Raw genomic sequence first — 18,754 nt, forward strand, 5'->3', positions numbered from 1 at the left:
GGAAGGAGGTCAAGCCCTGTTGTCTATCTTTCCAGAATGTAGGGCAAGGAAAAATGGATTTAGCATATAAGATGGCAGGTATCAATTGAATCCAGGAAAAAAAACCCCTCCCTAACATTATAAGCAGTCTGACAATGCAGCCAATTATTCCGAGAACTGGTGGCCTCTCCTTCTAATGGGTGTGTTCAAGTAGAGTCTACACAGCCATCTACTGAGGATGCTTTAGTTGGAATTTCTGAAATTATCAGGGAGGCTGATTCAATAGCCTAAATGACCTCAGCCAACTGTAGGATTCCAGCTTTTGCCTGGGTTTGTATAATACCCCTATTTAGAGCGGATTTGCCCACGCTTCATTCAATTAACCCCTATCCTGTGGTCACACAACACACGGGATCATAACGGAACTGCCACAACATGCTACGCTAAAATGCGGTCCACTCATTTGTTGTTCAGTGTTCAGTTGTGTGAACACGGCCGTAGTGAGATGGGGGTACTACTGCCCAGAGAAAAGGAAGGAAATAAGCAGACGTTAGGAATGCAGTGCAATGATTTCCCATCAAATAACAGGGTTCTTTTTTTTCTCCCCGGGAAGGGAAAAACGCCGCGTCGCCGACATCTGCAGTTCGGGAGAAGCCCTCCGGCTCCACTTGAGCGCCCGTGGCGCGTGGCCTCCAACTGCGCCAAGCAGGAGCACCTTCACTCCGAGCAGCCGGAGATTCTCGCACAGACCCCACGCGACCCCCTCCCGGCTGCGGCTGCGCCTTCCCGGAACGGCGGAGACTCCTCCCCGCGCGCGCAGTGCGAACTGGGCCGCAGGCGGCGCCTCGCCCCCCTGTGCCATGGCACCGCTGCGCTTTGCCGCGAACCTGGCCTGGCTCTTCCAGGAGGAGCCGACGCTAATTCAGCGCATGGAGGCGGCTTCGCGGGCCGGATTCCGAGCGGTGGAGCTGGGCTTCCCCTACGCCTGCAGCGCCCCAGAACTGCGCGCGGCAGCAGAACGGGACGAGCTGGAGGTGGTCCTGCTCAACACTCCGCCCGGTACCCGATTGCATTGCTAATTGCTTCTCGGTGACTTCGCCTTCTCTTTATCTGCCTCCTCCGACCGGTATCTTTGCGCCCATTCTCTTCCCGTGATTTGCGTAGCAGCGACTGAAATCCTAAGGGACGCGTTAGAACGCAGTAGTAGACCGGTGCTACCTGTGTTGATCAGGCGAAAATCGAGAGATGCCTCTTCTTTGCCTTCTAGCTCCATACAACGGACATACTTTACTGTCCACTCTTTATGAAGCCACCCAGCTGTTAAAGGCATAAAGCCTTTGCTTGTTAAACAAAAGAAAAACATCACCAGCACCTTTCTTACTTGTTTCATCATCTGGAAGCATCTGCCAGTTATTTTGTAAGAATCAACATAATTTATACTCCAAGTTTTTTGAAGGGGCTGGAATTAGTGTTTTAGTAGACTATCTGCCTTCTAAAAACTCTGCCGCATTCCCCACTGATGCTTCCTAGAATATCTACCCCTCTCTTCAAAATAGTAGCAGATGAGAGGGAAAGCTGACAAATTTTCCCTGTCAAAGAACTGTTTTCCCAGTGCTGGGCTGACTGAGCACATCTGGAGATACATTTGTTCTGCCCTTTTTTTCAGGGAGCCGAGAGAAAGGTGATATGGGATTAGGAGCAGTGCCTGGACGCCAGCCTGAATTCCGGGAAGCCCTGGCTTTGGCTGTGAAGTATGCCAAGGAGCTGAAATGTCCAAGGTAGTAATTAATTAAGATAAACCTTGAACCAATGATGGACTTGTCCCTTTGCCAACTGGGCACCCTCCAGATTTACTATAATACCCTCGCCACAGTCTGTCAGAGAGCATGTTGGCTAAGTCTGTGGTCCAAGACTTCTAGAGGGTGTCTAGTTGGGGAAGTCTGGGCAAATTCCTGTACAGGTAGTCCTCGATTAATGACCATTTGTTTAGCGAGTGTTCAAAGTCACAACATTTGTGAAAAAAATGATTTATGACTGGTCCTTGCACTTACGACTGTCGCAATGTTCCCATGGTCACATGATTGTGATTCAGGTGCTTGGCAACTGTTGTGCATTTACAACGGTCAGAGCATCCCACAATCACGTGATTGCCACTTGCGACCTTCCCAGCCAGTTTCCAACAAGCAAAGTCAGGAGGTCACAAGTCACGTGACATCACACTTAATAACGGCAACCGGGACTGCTGGAACTGCTGTTGTAAGTCAGCGCGGTCACATGATGTTTTGCTTAGCAACGGAGTTGCTGGTCCCAATTAGGGTTGTTAAGCAAGGACTACCTGTATATAATGCAGTATCACTACAGTTCCACCTTTTTCTTTGACTCCTGGTGATTGCCTGGATCAGTCCCTGCAATTTTCTTGGCAAGATTTCAGAATTGGTTTACCATTGCCTGCTTCTTCCCGGGGCTGAGAGAGAATGACTGGCCCAAAGTCACCCACCCGGCTTTCATGCCTAAGGCAGGACTAGAATGCACAGTCTCCCAGTTTCTAGCCTGATGCCTTAACCACTACACGAAACTGGCTCTCGCATCTCTACCATAGTCTGTTATAAAATATGTTGTTTCATTCAGGAACTAATCAAATATATGTTTCCTTGTGGCTCACTGCTCTGTTATTGAGGGAATTTTTACAAATCTCCTCACTTGCACATTAGAAGTAAGGGAATGATATAAGAAGGTGCAGCCTTGTTCCTCCCAGATCCAGGTAAAAGTGGATCCTTTTAACTGGGAAGAAATCAGAGAATAAATGGATGTGTCTGTTACTTACTGAGTCTGGCAGCAGCCTTGATGGATGTTGTAAGAGAGAGATTTACTTGCTTTTATCTTGCTTCTTAGAAGTGGGGGAAGGAGAGGGGGCTCCAGAGCTTTCCATGTCTCAGAATGGAAGAGGAGGAGGAGACCTTGGAGATCATTTAGTGCAAACCCCCTCCCTAAAGCAGGAACCCACCGATAAATAGACATCCAGCCTCTGTTCATGCACATCCAGTGAAGGAAAGTCCATTTCCTCACGAGGCACTCTGTTCCATTGTTGAATAGTTCTTAGTTCAGATGATTTTTTCCCCTCATGTCTCACTGCAGTCTCCTTCCTTGTGGTTTAAATCTTTTTTTTCAATCCTGTCTTCTGGAACAACTCTGAACAATGTTACCCTGTCTTCTATCTGACAGCCCTTCAGATACTCGGGAGACCGCTGTGGTGTCTCTCTGCAGTGTTCTCCGGGCTAAACATTCCCAGTGACTCCAGCCCTTCCTCCTAAGCTTCCAGGCTCTTGATCATATTGGTCGCTTTCCTCTGGATGTGTTCCAACTTGTCAATGTCCTTATTAAAATGCAGGTGCCCAGAATGGAGGTAATATTCTATTTATAGGCTGACCAGTGAAGAACTGGGCGGAACAGTGCTTCTTAATTGGGAACATAGGATTGCATTTGCTTTTTTCCCAGCTGCATCACACTGTTGGCTCATTTCAGTTTATAATCCAACAAGACATTCAGACCCTTTTCACACGTACCAGCTTCCATACAGCAAAAGAGATCCCAACATGCTGGAACTTATCAGAGTTACATTGCTATCCATCTCAATGGCACCATATCAGAGAAGGCTGCAATAGGGAAATTATACCTGATTTCCTGATGAAAGCAGTTGGCTATATTCATACAACACACTGAAATACAATGGCATTTTAGACTAGCATGCTGTGCCGAGCTAGCACATGTAGTTTTCTGAATGTCATGTAAACTCAAATCATGGAACTGAGTGAACCCACTGTTGCGAGTTGCATTGAGTCAACTCCGTAAAGCAAAGCATCTTTTTTCCGATTGGTTGTGAAGCCTGAGAAAGATGGGCTGCTTTAACATATAACGGAGAAGTACTGTACTCATGTACAGTCCAATTTAATTCTTCCGAATGATTTAAAGACACTCTTGTAAGCACATCACAGGGTTGACCTAAAGCAGGCAGCTCAGTTTAGGTTGACAGTATGTAGGCTTTAAGGTGGACAGATTGTAGCAGCTGCTATGGTCCAGCAGAACCATGGTATCTTGAGTTTCAAAGCTGATGGAAGAAAACCTGGATAACAACATATAACCATGCAAGTAGTGATTAGTGGTGCTTGGAGGCCGTTCTTTTCCTGAGCAGAAGCAATGATGCCATCTTCCACAGTGCCAGAAGCCAGCAGCAAAATTCTTTGTGCTCTGTTGAATGAGAGGATAAACAACTTTCAACTCTTGCTCTTGTTGGACATAGAGAAAGTATAGAGCTGGCCTTGGACAAGAGGGAGGAATGAGCGAACCATTGAGGGAAAGACAACTCAGTCCTGAGAAAGAGGAAAGTGTGAGAAAGAAACTACAAAATAAATTTATGTATTTATTTAAATAATTTATATGGCCATCCACCTAACAACAGTGACTCTGGGCAGCATCCAAGGATTAAAACACAAACCTCAACATATAACCCACAATGCCCAAGGCTAAAGCAATAATCCCAAGCACAAAAAAGCAGCAGTAGAGCTCACCTAACCTCCTACCTGGGAAAAATAGCCCCACCTTGATTTTGCTTGGTGTAAGATGGGGTAAAGAGGAGCTCTGGCAGGCTTTTAAGTTTCTGGTGTTCTACCCTACAGCAATAAAGAGCACTCTGAATCCCTGGCGTGCCTGTTTCTTGACCTTGCCTGTCTTGAAGGGCTGATGGCATTGCTGATTGCTGGTAGTTTTTACTAAAAGCAAAGGGTTTCTCTTTTTATTAATTGTGCATCCTGCCATTTCCTCCTCCAGTTTTTCCTCACAGCTACCACTTTGTGAGATAAGTTGGGCTCAGAGAGACTGGCCCAGTGTCATCAAGTGAGCTTCTACAGCAGTGGGGGGACTTGGAGCTTGGTCTCCCCTGTATCACACTGGTGGCTTTTAGGTTGTCTCTTTTGAATTAATAGAAAAGCCAGAAATATGTACTCATATAACTTATAAGTAGAAATCCCACTGGGGAACATGGATGTATGGCATCTGTCATTAATAGTGACAGATTCCCAAGTCCAGTGCTCTTCACACTGTATTTCTTGTTTCAGGTTGAGAAGAAAAAAATAAGTGGTGAAGCACATATAGCTTCATCCTTTTATATTATATTAACTGATTGGGAAAAATGAATACCATTATACAAAGATAATCTTATATGGCATTGTTGATTAGTACCTATTCTTTATCTGTAAAGCAAGAAATGAAAATGGGAGTGAGAAAATCTTTCCTACCCAATTGTATATGTCCAACTTGCTTTTTAATTGACACAAAGGTACAATTAATCTTCCTATAGTGAGCTTGTGTGTACAGTTGGTGGTGTTTGTGCACTGATAATCTAAGTGAAGCTAGGTGATCTTGTATTAAAAAACGAACTGCATCTTGTATAGTTCTGAATTACAAGATTCAGGATGGAGTGGATTCACTTGCCCCCACCGAAGTCCACATGCAGTGATATATGTTGACTGTTCTGAGTGCAGAAGATCACCTTATGGATCATTGCCTCTTCTCAGGGCATGATTAAACTGGGAATAAAAGCATGTACCATAGTCACACTGTAGAAGCAGCTGAGATATCTTGATCCAAGTACAGAAAGCACAACTTCCCTTATTCTTATCCCTGCTAGTCTGTAGAAGAAACAGTTGACTCAGCTTACTTCTGCACTGATGCAGCTCTATGCTTCTAGGATCCATCTTATGGCTGGCCGAATTCCTATAGGTGCTAAAAGGGATGCTGTGGCAACTGAGATGGAAGCCACCTTTATTGAAAATCTCAAATATGCTGCTGACATCTTGAAACAGGTACGGACTGAGTGGAAGTGGAGGGATTAGCAGATTGCCATGCCTCTTCCAGAAAGGGGAAGGACTCTATTTAATGCTGATTTTATTTGGAGAGGGGGGAAGAGACTATCTCCAGATGTTGCTGAACTGCAACTCCCAGTATCCTCCTATGGGAGCCAGACAGGCTACAGCTGCTGGGAATTGTTACTAAAACTTTCCTAAACTCCAATTCCCAAGAATTCCATAGAATCAGAACAGCAGCAAGAACAAACTGCTCAGGAAAGCTGTAATCCAATTACAGATAGACCTCACTTACCAACTGTCTGTGCAGCATTTGAAGTTACGATGGTGCTGAAAAAATAACTTTGTAACCAAGGGACGCATTTATGACCTTTGCGGTCTCTCTCTCTCTCTCTGTCACGTTTGTCATTGCAATCAGCTAGTGTGCGTTGTCCTGTGCCTGACACTTTTTTTTTTTTTCTCGCTCACAGAGCAGAAAGATTGCCTGAACAAGCAATCTCTTTAGGCCAATGTTTCTCAACCTTGGCAACTTTAAGACATGTGGACTTCAACTCCCAAAATTTCCCAGCCAGCAGTTACTTAGCAGTTGCTAAGATTGAGAAACACTGCTTTAGGCAATCTCTCCTGTGCCTGACCCATTTTTTTCCCCTCTCCCCACCGCAGAGCCGAGAGATTGGAGAGGAAGGGATTACAAGAGAGTAAGCAGGTGCACAATGGGGAATACACATTGAAAAGCGTGAGCACCAGCTGTTTGCCTAGCGAGCTTGTGGCTGCGAGTTTGCTAGGCAAACAGCCGGCACCAGCACATTCCTTTCAATGTGTATTCCCCATTATGTGCCTGCTTACTCTCTTGTAATTCCTTCTTCTACAATGAATGTAAATACAAACATTATTTCCCTTCTTGCTAATTATCCCAGCGCTAGGATGAACATTCCAAAGGGCGGGAGAGTGAGGAAAAAGGAAAGCTGAAGTAAAATCATAAGCACAGTCACGGTCATGTGATTTTCCACTTAGCAACTGCATCACTTACCAACTGCATCACTTAGTGACTGAATTGCCGGTCCCAATTGTGGTCGCTAAACAAGGGTTACCTGTAATTGTCGGAGTTACTAGCTCCAGGAAGACAGGCAGCAAGGGAAAATAGTTAGAATCTCTGAAAATAATATGAACTTGGTACAAAGGGGATATGGAACTATCCATGAAGACTGGGCAGAACTGAAACACAAGGGCTGGAGCCTAAAAACAAACTTTCCATTCTAAGCAACTCCTAGATTTCCGAGTGACCACTCCCACATTTTTGTCTGTCCCTGTAGGAAAATCTGATTGGATTACTGGAGCCTATTAATAACCGGATTAGTGATCCCCATTACTTCTTGACCACACCACAGCAAGGTAAGCCAAGACATGAAACTTCCCTTTCATAGGCAGGACTGCATAAAGGGAATGGAAGTTCTCTTTCCCTAGCAGTTCTTGATTGCACTAAGAATGTAGAGGAGAGGAAGTTAAACCCTTCTCAGGTACCATCCCACTTTGCTTCTAATTCCCAGTGAACCCTTTCAGGGGAAAAGCTAGAAATGCTGTATTGAGTAGTGTTGGTTACTGGGCCCTTGGTGGCAGCAGCTGCTAAAACAGAATGAGGAGGGTCATTAAGATGTTGGGATGGGCTACATCAACAACTTGGGGAAGTTACACGTGGCCTGCAGGTTCCTATCTGTGTTTTAGAGTTGGCTGTAGTGCTGAGAGATGTAGAGAATAAAATGAGTTGATTCCCTAAATCTCTATTCTTTCAGCTGCTGCCATTTTGGAAAAGGTGAAAAGCCCCAGTTTGAAGCTGCAACTGGTAAGTGTTATTAGATATGTTTCTAAGGGAATGTTGGGCTCTTTCACTTGCTAGGCAACTCAGATTAGCCTACTCACTGGTTAGTGCTGTCCAGGAATTCTCAACCTGTTACGGTTGGTGGCATTTTTAGAATTTTAAGAACGTCTCTGCAAAATATCTGCTGGGGCAATTTGTACATTTCAGGCCCAGAGGAATTCTCTGAAATATACTACAGGAGGCTGGCCCATTACTTTGTAGCATGCCAACTTCCCATGTTTAATATTTATCCATACAGGTAGTCTGCGGCTTATGTCCATTCATTCAGTGACTGTTCAAAGTTATGGCGGTGCTGAAAAAATGGACATACAACTTGTCCTCAAAGTTCCAGCCATTACAGCACCCCCACGGTCACGTGATTTCGATCAGGTGCCTGGCTTGATTACAATGTTGCAGGGAGCCAGGGTCATGTGACTGCCATTTGTGACCTTCTTGTTGGCTTCCCACAAGCAAAGTCAATGGGGAAGCCAGCAAGGAAAGTTGCAGGTCCCTCTGGTAAGTCACTCTCACTTCTCCTCTCTCCTGCAGCACTCCCCTGCCCACATGCAGCATGCACTGGCCATCCCCCAACTCGCATGTGGCCTACACTGGCCCTCCCAGGGCCTCCTCCATCTCCGCCCCCCATGGTGGTCCTTATCGGGGACTCCCACCTCTTCTCACTTAATGACTCATGCGTCTTGGGGTTATGATGGCAACAGGGGCTGCGGTCGCTAAGCAGCAGCCCCTGTTGCCGTCATATGACACCGCACTTTATGACCGCATCGCTTAGCAACAGCAATCCTGATCCCTATTGCTGTTGTAATGCGAGGATTACCTGTATTTAAATTCAAAAACTTAGGTGGGGCTCCTGGGTGCCACTTTGGACCAGCAGGGTGCATTGTGCAGTCTGCATCCAACAACCAGTAAAGTTGGACTCCTGGTTTCTAATATGTGAGAACAGCCTTAATAGATCAGGGCAAAGCCCACTCTAGTGCATTGTTCTGTTTTTCATGGTGACCCAGACCAGATACCTCCATTCACAATCAGGAGACAGAGATATACTCCTCTCCTGCTGTTCCCCTGAAATTGGTATCTGAGACTTGCTGCCGCCCTCCCCTCCCCTCCCCAATCCAGAGGTAGTATTGAGTTTGAGAAAGGAGACAGAATATGTCTTGAGCTGAAGATCTACTTTTTGCTCTACAGGATATTTTCCATTGCCAGATCATGAATGGTAATCTGACCCAGAATTTAAAGACATATTTCCCAATTATTGGTAAGCTAGAAAGAGTGATATACACTGTTGGTTGTTTCAATTTTTTTTTTTTAATTATAAGGACAATGCTAGACTCAAAGAGAGCAAATAAGAAATAACTGATGTTACTGTCTTCTTCTGTAGGACATATTCAAATTGCCCAAGTACCAGGACGACATGAACCTGATAGCTCTGGAGAATTGAACTTCCCTTACTTATTCCATTTACTGGAATCAATGAATTATAGTGGCTATATAGGCTGTGAATATAAACCAAAAGGCAAGTTTTACTTTATCTTATTAGATGAAATTGATCATTGCATGTTGGAAGCTTTGGTTAGCCCTGCAACCTTAAAGAGCCCAGGTTAGCTGTCAAGATGTTATTTTTGCTTAATGGAAATGTTTATGGTTGTCCCTGCAGGTGACACACTGGATGGATTAAACTGGCTGTACTCATACTGGGAAAATCACTGTGTGGGAATAGTTGAGAAAAAATTGAAATAAAGACCACTATAGATGGAGTAACCAACAGCAACCATTGCTATATCCCACCAGAGGGAATGACCACCCTTTTGCCACTGGCTGAGCTACCAAAAACATCCCATTTTGCCTTAATAGGATATTTCTTAATAAAGTAAGATGGCCAATATGTTTATTGTTACTTGGATTAAAGCTGAAAATCATGTCACTTAGTGTTCCCTGATAAAATGACATTCCTGCTGAGAGCTTTCTTTCTCAATTACGTATTCTACTTTGATATTTTTTTTAAAGATGCAAAACAAAACCCCAGATTCTCAAAGCAATGATAAGGACTGACAGACCAGAGGAGTGCAAAATTACAGTAAGCACACTCAAAGATGCTGGCATGCCTTCTCCTTCCTGCTAACAATGAATGGGAAACGGTTTGGTACAAAGGAAAAAAGGGCACGTCACTCCAGATTTAGCTCAATAGTACCACTTAGTGGCTCTAGAAAAGAAAACACTCCTGGATTTTTTAATTTGCCTTTTCCTTGCATCATGTCCTGTTTCTGTTCAGAAAAGAAACGGGCTCCATCATGTAACATAAAACCTGACAAGTAGTTGACAAAACTCATGACAGTCCAGGCCAACTGTCTTAGAGAATATAGCAGTATATCCTATAAGAACAGGGTAAGAATCAGGCAGTGCTTCCATATATCTTGGCAGAAAGGTGGTTTGGGCAAGTAAGCAGAAGCCTACTCTGCTTCTCCTTAAGGATCAGTGCAACAGCTTGTTGGGCAATCTGTAACAAAGTCCTTTCACATTAGCAATCCATTTATTTAATAAATAAATTAGATTTGTTTAATCCATTTATTTAATTTACTGTACATTCACTTCATATAAAACATTCCCACTATTGTGCAGAACTTTTCCCCATATGCTTTAATAGTGTCACTCTAGCTGACTGGCCTGGTCAGCAACTCCAGTAGTCTTTTGGCCTTTCATCTCAAAGAGCCCACAGAAAGACAGCACATCCACCAGAGGCCTCCCGGAGCAGTTTCTCCGGATAAGCATACACTGCCCCTTTAAGCTGGGCTAGCCACGATGCTTTCTCAACTCCTGGAACTGCTCTCCCTTCACGATTCTCTCTCAGCCCAGTCAGATTCAGTGTTCTGACTTCTTATCCAGCAAGCTACAGCTTCAGATCACAGTCCTGTCAGGGCACCTCCATTCTAGGCTGGTTGCAGATGCCTGTATAGCAGTCAGAAGGTCTGGCTGATTCTAGAGCAGCCCTGTCCAGAGGTTGAAGCAAGCTGTGTTGATCACGGATTCCAGGTGGTGGTATGTGGACACAAGTTGCGGCAGAGGGCTTTCGCTGTCCTGGGGTTGAACTGGGAACAGCTCCCGAAAGACTACTGTCAGGCTCTGCAAAGCAAAACCGACAAGATAACAGAACTGCTGTCATCAACGCATAGAAGACCAGTGCCAAAAATATACCCAAATATTATATATTTGTTTTTTCAGTCACTATTAGGATTGGAGAACTACAAATGTGACTGGATGATTATGGTTAAAACTGGCCATAGAGAAGATCAGAACTGTCTGGAGGCAGTTGTTCCAACCCAGAAGAAACCAAGAACTCCTGGATTAGGGTCTGCAATTCTGGATACAAGAAATCTCTGTGGTTAAAAATGGAGTCACCCTAAAACCCTACTGCCTTCCCCTTACCTACAGAGGATAAAGTTCTTACTGTTTTTCCTGAATGTGAATCAAGGAATACAAGCACAAAACAGTCTGTGAATTTCTGATTCAGAACAACCTGTAGAGAAAAAGCAACAGTGCTGTGTAACAGTCATAATATGCAAAGAGGTTCTGCTCAATGGAAGGATGGGGGAACAGAGAATGTGGTTAAGGCAACGGGATTATCTATAAAACTTAAACACTGATTTATGTGTGTACACGTATATAAACAAACTGGCCGAAAACCACATTCTGTACTGTACTGGAAAAGCAACAAATACAAATGTCATTCCAATGAAGAGTACAGAACTAAATTTCGCTCTAGAGCGAAAATGCTCTACCACCACCAGTTGACAAGGGTGGATAATCAGGAATTATTTTTGACTGACCCATAGCGAGCTAATTAGAGAGGTCCAGCAGGACACAATTCTACTGGAAATCTCTTACCAGGTACTGGGTACCAGCATCTGCGTTCTGGAAATGGCGACAGCTCTGTGGGAAACGACTCAGTAGGACTTTGATAAGACTCTGGTACCAGGAGGCGGTCATGGTGAGGAAGCAGCTCTGCCAAGGAGAGAGGGGACAAAGGATAAGCTGAGGGGGAGATACTCTGCAGCACAGAAGGAGGTAATGAAGTAGGCGCCCGGAATATGATTTCTGGAATTCTTTCCAACTCCTTTACTAGCAATGGCCATAGAAAGTGTTATGTTCTTCTGTGTAAAGAAATAACCTGTTGGGTTTGTGTGGGGGTCTAATCAGGGAGAGTGTGTATGTATTGCTCATTGTTGTATGTGCGCACTGGAAAACCTGGGATAGGCTATATCCATTCCACTCTGGGTCATGTGACCAAAAAGGGGAAGGGAGGGGGACCTAGCATGGCCCAAGCCACTGCCCAACTGTCTCTCCCACTGGGATGTATTGGGGGAGGTTTTCCGAAACGTTTCTCTCTGCAGCCACAAGATGTATCTAACCCAGTGGCTCCCAAGGTTGAGAAGCACTGATCTAACCCATTTTTAAATTTAATCTTTCTTTTGCTGGATGCTTTCTCCCAATGTTTCAAATTTGGTGTTACTCTGCTCAGTTTCTAGATGACTATCATGCTGGTGGCCAGAATTCTGACCCCTTTCTTCCCAACATTCCACTGGGTTGGAAAGAATAACAGTGGGGTCTTTCTCACCATAATAGATTATTAGCACTTTCTTCCCTTCTGAGTTTGCTGTAGGGTGAAGCTCAATGATACATTTGTATGAATATGGAATTTGGGGGCCCAATACAACACCATGTTTAAAGGCCCTCCCCTGGCCCTAGATTAACTTTTGCAGATAGATTCCTGCAAAATAAGATGTTAAAACCATGCATTCAGAAAGGAATACTCCCAGAACCTGAACTAAAGATTAAAGATGTATGTAGAAGAAACATACTGCATATCAGCCACCCCGCAGTAAAATTCTTACCCTGTTGGCTCAATCTACTCGTTGACTAACATGGAGTTATATCAGCCTATTGGTGACCTGGCCACCCAAAACTGCATCACCCCAATCTACCTTTTGACTAACACAGACCTGTGTAAGCCTATGGGTAAACTTATCCACCCCAAATCCTACTGGCCCCAAGCAAACACAAGGTGCTCTCTCTCAAGTCTCTGTTTGCAGTGGAGGCAGGCTGTCAATATCTCTTCACTTTCATACCTTTTCTTGCTCACAGCCTGCTTCTGCCTGCCATGCTTGTTCTGGGGCCCAACCCAAATGCATACATTGTAACACCCTTAAACTGACCCTGTGTACCCTTGATTTAGTTCAGCCACTTACCAACTGGGGATCAATGTCAGCAATGGACTTCTTGTGCACAGCGTCCAACAGCTCCTCCAGCTCACTTAGAGAGAGCTTGCCCAGTTTAAGCTTGTCAGAAGCCAGGGGCTCCAACAAGAAGAGCCGCTTCCAGAGGTTGTCACGGCGACAGTGGCCCTTGGCACATTGTACCATGTTGCTGAGCTGTTTCTGGGCAGCAGCAACCTCAGAAGCAAGGAGTGGAAATAGTGGGGAGGTGTAGAAGAGTCCTGGGCCCACCTTGACCTGGGGGCCACCTGCATAGAACTCGCTATGATCATCCACCTCCTCCCAAGGCTCTGGAATTTCCTTCCGCTGCTGGCCACCCTCCACTGTCTCCCATGATGAGCGTCCCAGGACGGGTTCCAGCGCCTCTCGCTGTAGGCGTGGCAGCTTTTTGAAACGCCGCATGTCTGCTGTTAGTCGAGGGAAGAGCTCCCGTTGGCTTGTCATGATCACATAATACTGCAGCCTGGAAGCAGGGAAACAATTGTGATGCCTTTCCAGATGGCCCTGTTTACTAAGAGCCTCAGTATACAGCCCAGCAACTTTTGAGAAGAAGCCTCTTCCCTGCTCTTTGACTCGTCCATGACCTGTCTATCCCAACAATCTTTAGACCAGACTAAGAAACCAATGGTTTATATGTCAGGACTACTTTTATTGTAATAGCTATAGCAACGCAATCTTGCAAGTCTGAATGTGCTTTCCCCCTCCCTCATTTTATCGTTGTGTGAACTAGGGAGGGGCTTGTCTGAGACGTTTTCTCAAATTAGTTTCTTGGCTCAAGCTCAAGCCCTGCTTTTCTGACCATTGCCTTAGTATTAGACGACTGCTCTTCCTCCTGTCCTTCAAGGCCACTCCCTATGCCCTCTACATCTTATGGCCTTCCCCTGGATAGTCCCAGGACATCTATCCGGTAATGTACTACAGCTAGGCTATATCTCTGCCCACCTCTTCTCTAACATTGTAAGCACTCCCAGTCTTCTACACTGCAACCCTGAAAAGGTTGTCCCTGTACCCTGCCTACCTTCACTCTTACCGTAACATGTGTCGGTCTGCCTCACTCTGGTCTTCAAAGGGCACAGCACTGTGGCACACAAGCAGGGACACATCAAAATCATCATGGTGACGCAGCCCCTCTGAATCTTTGTAGGAACCAGAGCTGTAAGCAGAGAGGAGTGTGGGGAATTCTCTCAGCAGGGGAAAGAAAGCAGCTGCAGTTCTTTCCACCACAATGTTTACTATCGCCAGGTAGGCTACTATTGCAATAGGCTGCTTGACACAACTAAAAACAAAAAGACAACTAACTCTCAACTGGAGTGCTGGTATACCTATAGTTCAAGTCTAGAACTTATAGACTTGGGGTTTATAACATTAGTTGTGCTTTGTTCAGTTTGAATTGAAAGTCATTCAGCAGGAATAGCTCAACAGGTATGGAGTTGCAGAGGAAAAGACTAACTGGAAAATCTTAAGCTGAATCTAATGCAAAGGATAAGTCAGGAATGTGGGCCTCTGTACTGTCGTTACACCTTGAAACCATCCACCTAGCACAATCAACTTTGTATTCTCGTGTAATCATGTCTGTTATTGTGCATACATTAAACTGGATTATATGTCCCCTAGTGCCAGAAGAGATATGAGCATACTAATATGCTTTGTGTAGGATGAGTGGCTACCATTTAGAGCTTTCTCTTCTAGACTCAATCCTGAATAATCAAAACTCTTAATGCCATATCATGTTTTAATACAAACATTAGCATTTCATAAAGATGCAAATCTTTGCTAGATTGTTCAGAAGCAGGATGATCTGAACTGTTACAAGGCAAAATCGGGGAATTCTGTGTTAAAGATTAGGCAGCAAAGGAATACAACTATAAAGACTGAGCACTTCAGTTACACAGGTGCTTGACCCACCTATTGGAAATCAAAGCGATTAACAGCTTGGAAAAGACTGCCTGGTGCTTTGAAGCAAGAGCCTAAAACACAGGCAGCAAGAACTGAGCTTTACATGTGCCACAATTGGAGGAGGGCAGAAGGCCTGTATTCTATTGCAAAGGAAGTGGACAAGACAGGTTTTGAAGAGAATAAAGCACCCTGTGGGAATCAGACTCCAACAGAAGCAATAAAGAAGTCAACCAAAAGACATAAGTAGGGAGAACGTGAGGGTGGAAAATCATAGTTACAAGCAATCTGAAGATCATGCTGCTCACGTGAGATTCTCAAAAGGATCGGATTAGTTTAAAAAGCACAAACAAAGAATGACTCTAGAAGCAAATGTTTTATCTTTCTCTCCTCAGCTATTTGCAATAGTAAGAAATGAATGACAGGTTAAACTTTTATTATTTTAGACTCTCAGGGGACATACCAAATGTAAAATGTGAGGCCTGGGATTAAAGCAAACTTTTTAAATCATCATCATCGTTTACAAAAAGCAATTTGAGTATGGAATGAACATCTGTTCTGTTGCTGAAAATGTGAAGGGTGAAATATGTAAGATACAGGTGCTTAACTTGAGACTCCAGGCAGCATATAATCCCCCAAAAGCTTGGGTATGCCTCTCCCAAACCTCCAGAAGTTGTTAACAAATTGAAATTTTTAAAGTGTCAGAAAGTTACCATTACTCCCCAGTGGAGTTTATAACAGTAACTGTATTAACCTTTGATTTAAATATAAATGAAATCCAATTCCATTTTTGTTCTAGCCCCACCTACTACTTTCGTAATTGTGGTCCTAGCATACCACTTAAAAATCAAGTGTGTGTTTTTTGGCCTAGAAAAAATTGTGCACTCCTGAATTTATTTATACATGCGCGTGCACACACAGCGAGTTTTACTTTGTTTTTAAATAAATAACATGCTTCAAAATTACATTACATTCATACTGTCTCAAAATATGTATTTTGTATCTGGCCAATTAGTCCCAAGAAAACACAAGAATCTAGTCTGTAAATTACAGGCAATGGCCTGTGTTATTTTTATTTCTATGAAACCCCTAGCAGTATTAGATGCCTAACAAATGTAAAGATAAATTGCCTTTTACATGACTGCATTGGAAAATTCACTGACCAGACGTTGCACGTGGAATTCTGGGAGCAAATAGGTGATAGCAACTTTTACCAAATCCTTAGAAATGCATTAGAATCACACACCTGTTCCAAATGGAAACCAGGGCATATTCATTTTGTTCAGAACCAGGAGTCCCTTTCTTGCTCTCAGTGCTAGTTCCTGGCCGGGCCATGCGCAGGGGTTTCATATGGTAGGTGCTGGCATGATCAGTTATATAATTATATAGCTGATGGGCTGTGATGGTGTTGGTAGGCAAGGCTAGTGTACCTGTTGGAGAAGAGACAAGATAGTGTGGGTTATTTGTTTTTTGGTGTGAAGTAAAACAAAAACTAAAACCAAATATTCCTCCCCATCAGAGGGTGGCGGGGGGGCTACATGAGAATGGAAGGCTTCTTTAATCTGTATTCTAGCTTTCACAGTTAGGCTATGTTGCTTTATATTTAGTTGTTATGTCTGATATCATGATCATGATGATGATCATCTACTCACTTGCTTTTTCTGTGTTCTTTAATTAGCTGTGACAACAACTCAGTTCCCATTGCTTGTTTATTAGCTATCTTTTGTAAGGATCCTGTAAAATAGTGCGTCCCAGATTTCTTGTACCACCTGAATTTTATATAAATTGTATTGTTCTATTTAAAAAATAATTCAATGGAAAACTAGCATGCTGCAAAGCAAATTATCAGTCTCCAAGATAATTCTGAAGTGTAAACCCATTAGGTTGTCTTACACAATAAAAATGTTGGATGGCTGTAACTCATAGCTTTGTTTAGAAGTGTTCTACTTGCCCAGAAAAGGCAAAATTAAGTTAGGAGTTGTTGGGAATATTCTGGGGGGTTAAAATGGAGAGGAAAGGAGCAACCTCAATTTACTTGCCTTTTGGTTAAGGCATATTTTGTGACTGAAGATCCTTGGTCTTTTAATACAAGTACGTGATGATATTATAAGACACAAGGGCAATTATAGATTTTTTATGTTTTGGTATAGTCCTGTTTATGCATTCATATGCTGTATTGATTTATCTAGAATTATTGTAGTAGCTATCTAGAAATTAGAAGCAAAGTAAAACTTGGATTGTCTCTTATCCATTGGTAAACTTTCCTTAGACTCCTTGCTAAAAACTGCCATAAAGACAGTGCATCACAAAACATAAGTGGCAATAAAAATACTGATAGTGCCATTGTGATATTCCCCCCTCTGCCCTTGAACTGTAGACATGCAGAGGTGGCCAAGAACTATTCAGATGGACCTGTTCCTTCTGAAAGATCTCCTCAAACACTCTGCTGGAATCCTCACCTTGAAAAATGTGGTTGCGTCCAAACTTGGGGATGTCAGGATGCTGGGTGATGAAGTCTTCCAGGAAACTTGTGAGGTGATAACCTTGCCGTAATGCCATGTGAGATCCAAGCAGATACTGGTGCACAATACGCAGGTGAAAATCATAGCTGAATGAATGTACGTGCATAAGATCACGTACTTTGTCACACTCCTCCGTGAAGAGCATAGAAAGCTGAGGAGAGAGCAATTGGGAGTGAGAGCCTGGCAAAACTAGCATATTGTCATATGATTTGGGTGCAATGGATCCAAATGGTACTGAGAAAAGGGATAATGATGGAAGATATCTAAGTGAATACTCATTTCATTACCAAGCTAAGCAACATATAATTATTGTAGAAGGGCTTTTTGAACAGAAGGCAGTTTGGTCAGTAGTCCTAGTACACTGATTCCTGGGGCTGAAAAGCTAGCTAAGCTTGTGCACTTTTGCTCAGCTACCAATAGAAAGCTCTGTGCTTCATATTATATAATCTTCGTCCAGCCAGCAATCTAGCCTGGTGGGTGAATTGCCCATTTTGCAAAAGCAGCATAGGCAAATTATGTTGGGGGAAAAAAATCTACAATGTAAGTAGAACTCCTCGGTCAATAACCATAAAGGATGCATTCTGGAGGAAATGTTGAATTGTACAGAATAAGGCTTTTCTAATTTCTCCTTCAGGAGAATTAGGCAGAATCTTTTACTTATTACACCTGGAAGACCTCTAGTACAGGTCATAATCCATATCATGAGAATGCATCAAGCAAGTATGGAAAACTCAAAGGCCTCTTTCTGATACATATGCTGCTCCATAAGAAAGAAGGACTGTGATAATACAACCAATATACAAGAAGGGACATTTTAACTAGTCCAGGAAATTTGGTTGAAGCCACTAAAAGTTTAAGCTGTCAAATATAACAAGCAAGTAAACTTATGAGGATCTAGCCCTTTCTCAAATGAGTATACAGCAAAACTTATAAAGGTGAGAGAAAAAGCATGTTGGGAGTTGCTGGCTTGGTTTAATTCAGTAGGAAAATATATTAATGGTAGTAGATGCCTCTATTAGGAAAAACAGAAATGATCTGAAGGATCTGCCTTTTCTCAAGGTGAACAAATTGGGAATATAGAGGAGGTTATGAACAGATTCAACTAATACATGCAGCTTCCCCAAATGCAAATGGGCATTTATGTTTCACAATTCTAGCGTAGTTTCTTTTTTAAAGAGGAGCAAGCTTGGAATTTTTGACTGGAGGGAAAAATTTGAAATTGGAAAGGTAGAAGACAGCATCTCCTAAATGCTCAGAAAATGTGTGCCTTTAAGTAACTTTTCACATACTTCTGAAGTTCACTTTTATTTTATGGTTCCCAATCCCAACTCTTCTACAATCAATCGTAATGTCCCATGAGTG

General features: G+C 43.4%; 2 protein-coding genes across 8 annotated transcripts in view; one reads left to right on the forward strand and one right to left on the reverse strand.

Annotated features, from left to right (window-relative positions):
* The first annotated feature begins 794 nt into the window (after positions 1–794).
* Positions 795–9,592, forward strand: HYI (hydroxypyruvate isomerase (putative)). The gene is made up of 8 exons (XM_007434324.4): positions 795–1,038; positions 1,646–1,757; positions 5,723–5,837; positions 7,151–7,229; positions 7,628–7,677; positions 8,896–8,965; positions 9,089–9,223; positions 9,365–9,592. Exons 1-8 carry the CDS (start codon positions 840–842, stop codon positions 9,445–9,447), a joined length of 843 nt encoding a protein of 280 aa, XP_007434386.1. The 5' UTR covers positions 795–839; the 3' UTR covers positions 9,448–9,592.
* Positions 9,593–9,968: 376 nt separating this feature from the next.
* Positions 9,969–18,754, reverse strand: part of SZT2 (SZT2 subunit of KICSTOR complex) — an 80,225-nt gene continuing 71,439 nt past the window's right edge. For 6 of the 7 annotated variants that reach the window (XM_088153754.1, XM_088153753.1, XM_088153752.1 and 3 more), the window contains 7 exons: positions 17,330–17,543; positions 16,117–16,300; positions 14,008–14,130; positions 12,951–13,440; positions 11,590–11,706; positions 11,153–11,221; positions 9,969–10,827 (listed from right to left, as the gene is read on the reverse strand). In XM_088153754.1, the coding sequence (XP_088009880.1) occupies positions 10,684–10,827; positions 11,153–11,221; positions 11,590–11,706; positions 12,951–13,440; positions 14,008–14,130; positions 16,117–16,300; positions 17,330–17,543 (1,341 nt within the window). In that variant the 3' untranslated portion in view covers positions 9,969–10,683. Of the gene's footprint in view, positions 10,828–11,152; positions 11,222–11,589; positions 11,707–12,950; positions 13,441–14,007; positions 14,131–16,116; positions 16,301–17,329; positions 17,544–18,754 lie in introns of those variants that run through there. The other variant, XM_088153755.1, reaches the window with a different exon arrangement.

Source organism: Python bivittatus, unplaced genomic scaffold (genome assembly GCF_059951505.1).
Source record: "Python bivittatus isolate LINGU-HERP-01145 unplaced genomic scaffold, Pbiv_v1 ctg000700_np1212, whole genome shotgun sequence".
In the NCBI taxonomy this organism is placed as follows: Eukaryota; Metazoa; Chordata; class Lepidosauria; order Squamata; family Pythonidae; genus Python; species Python bivittatus.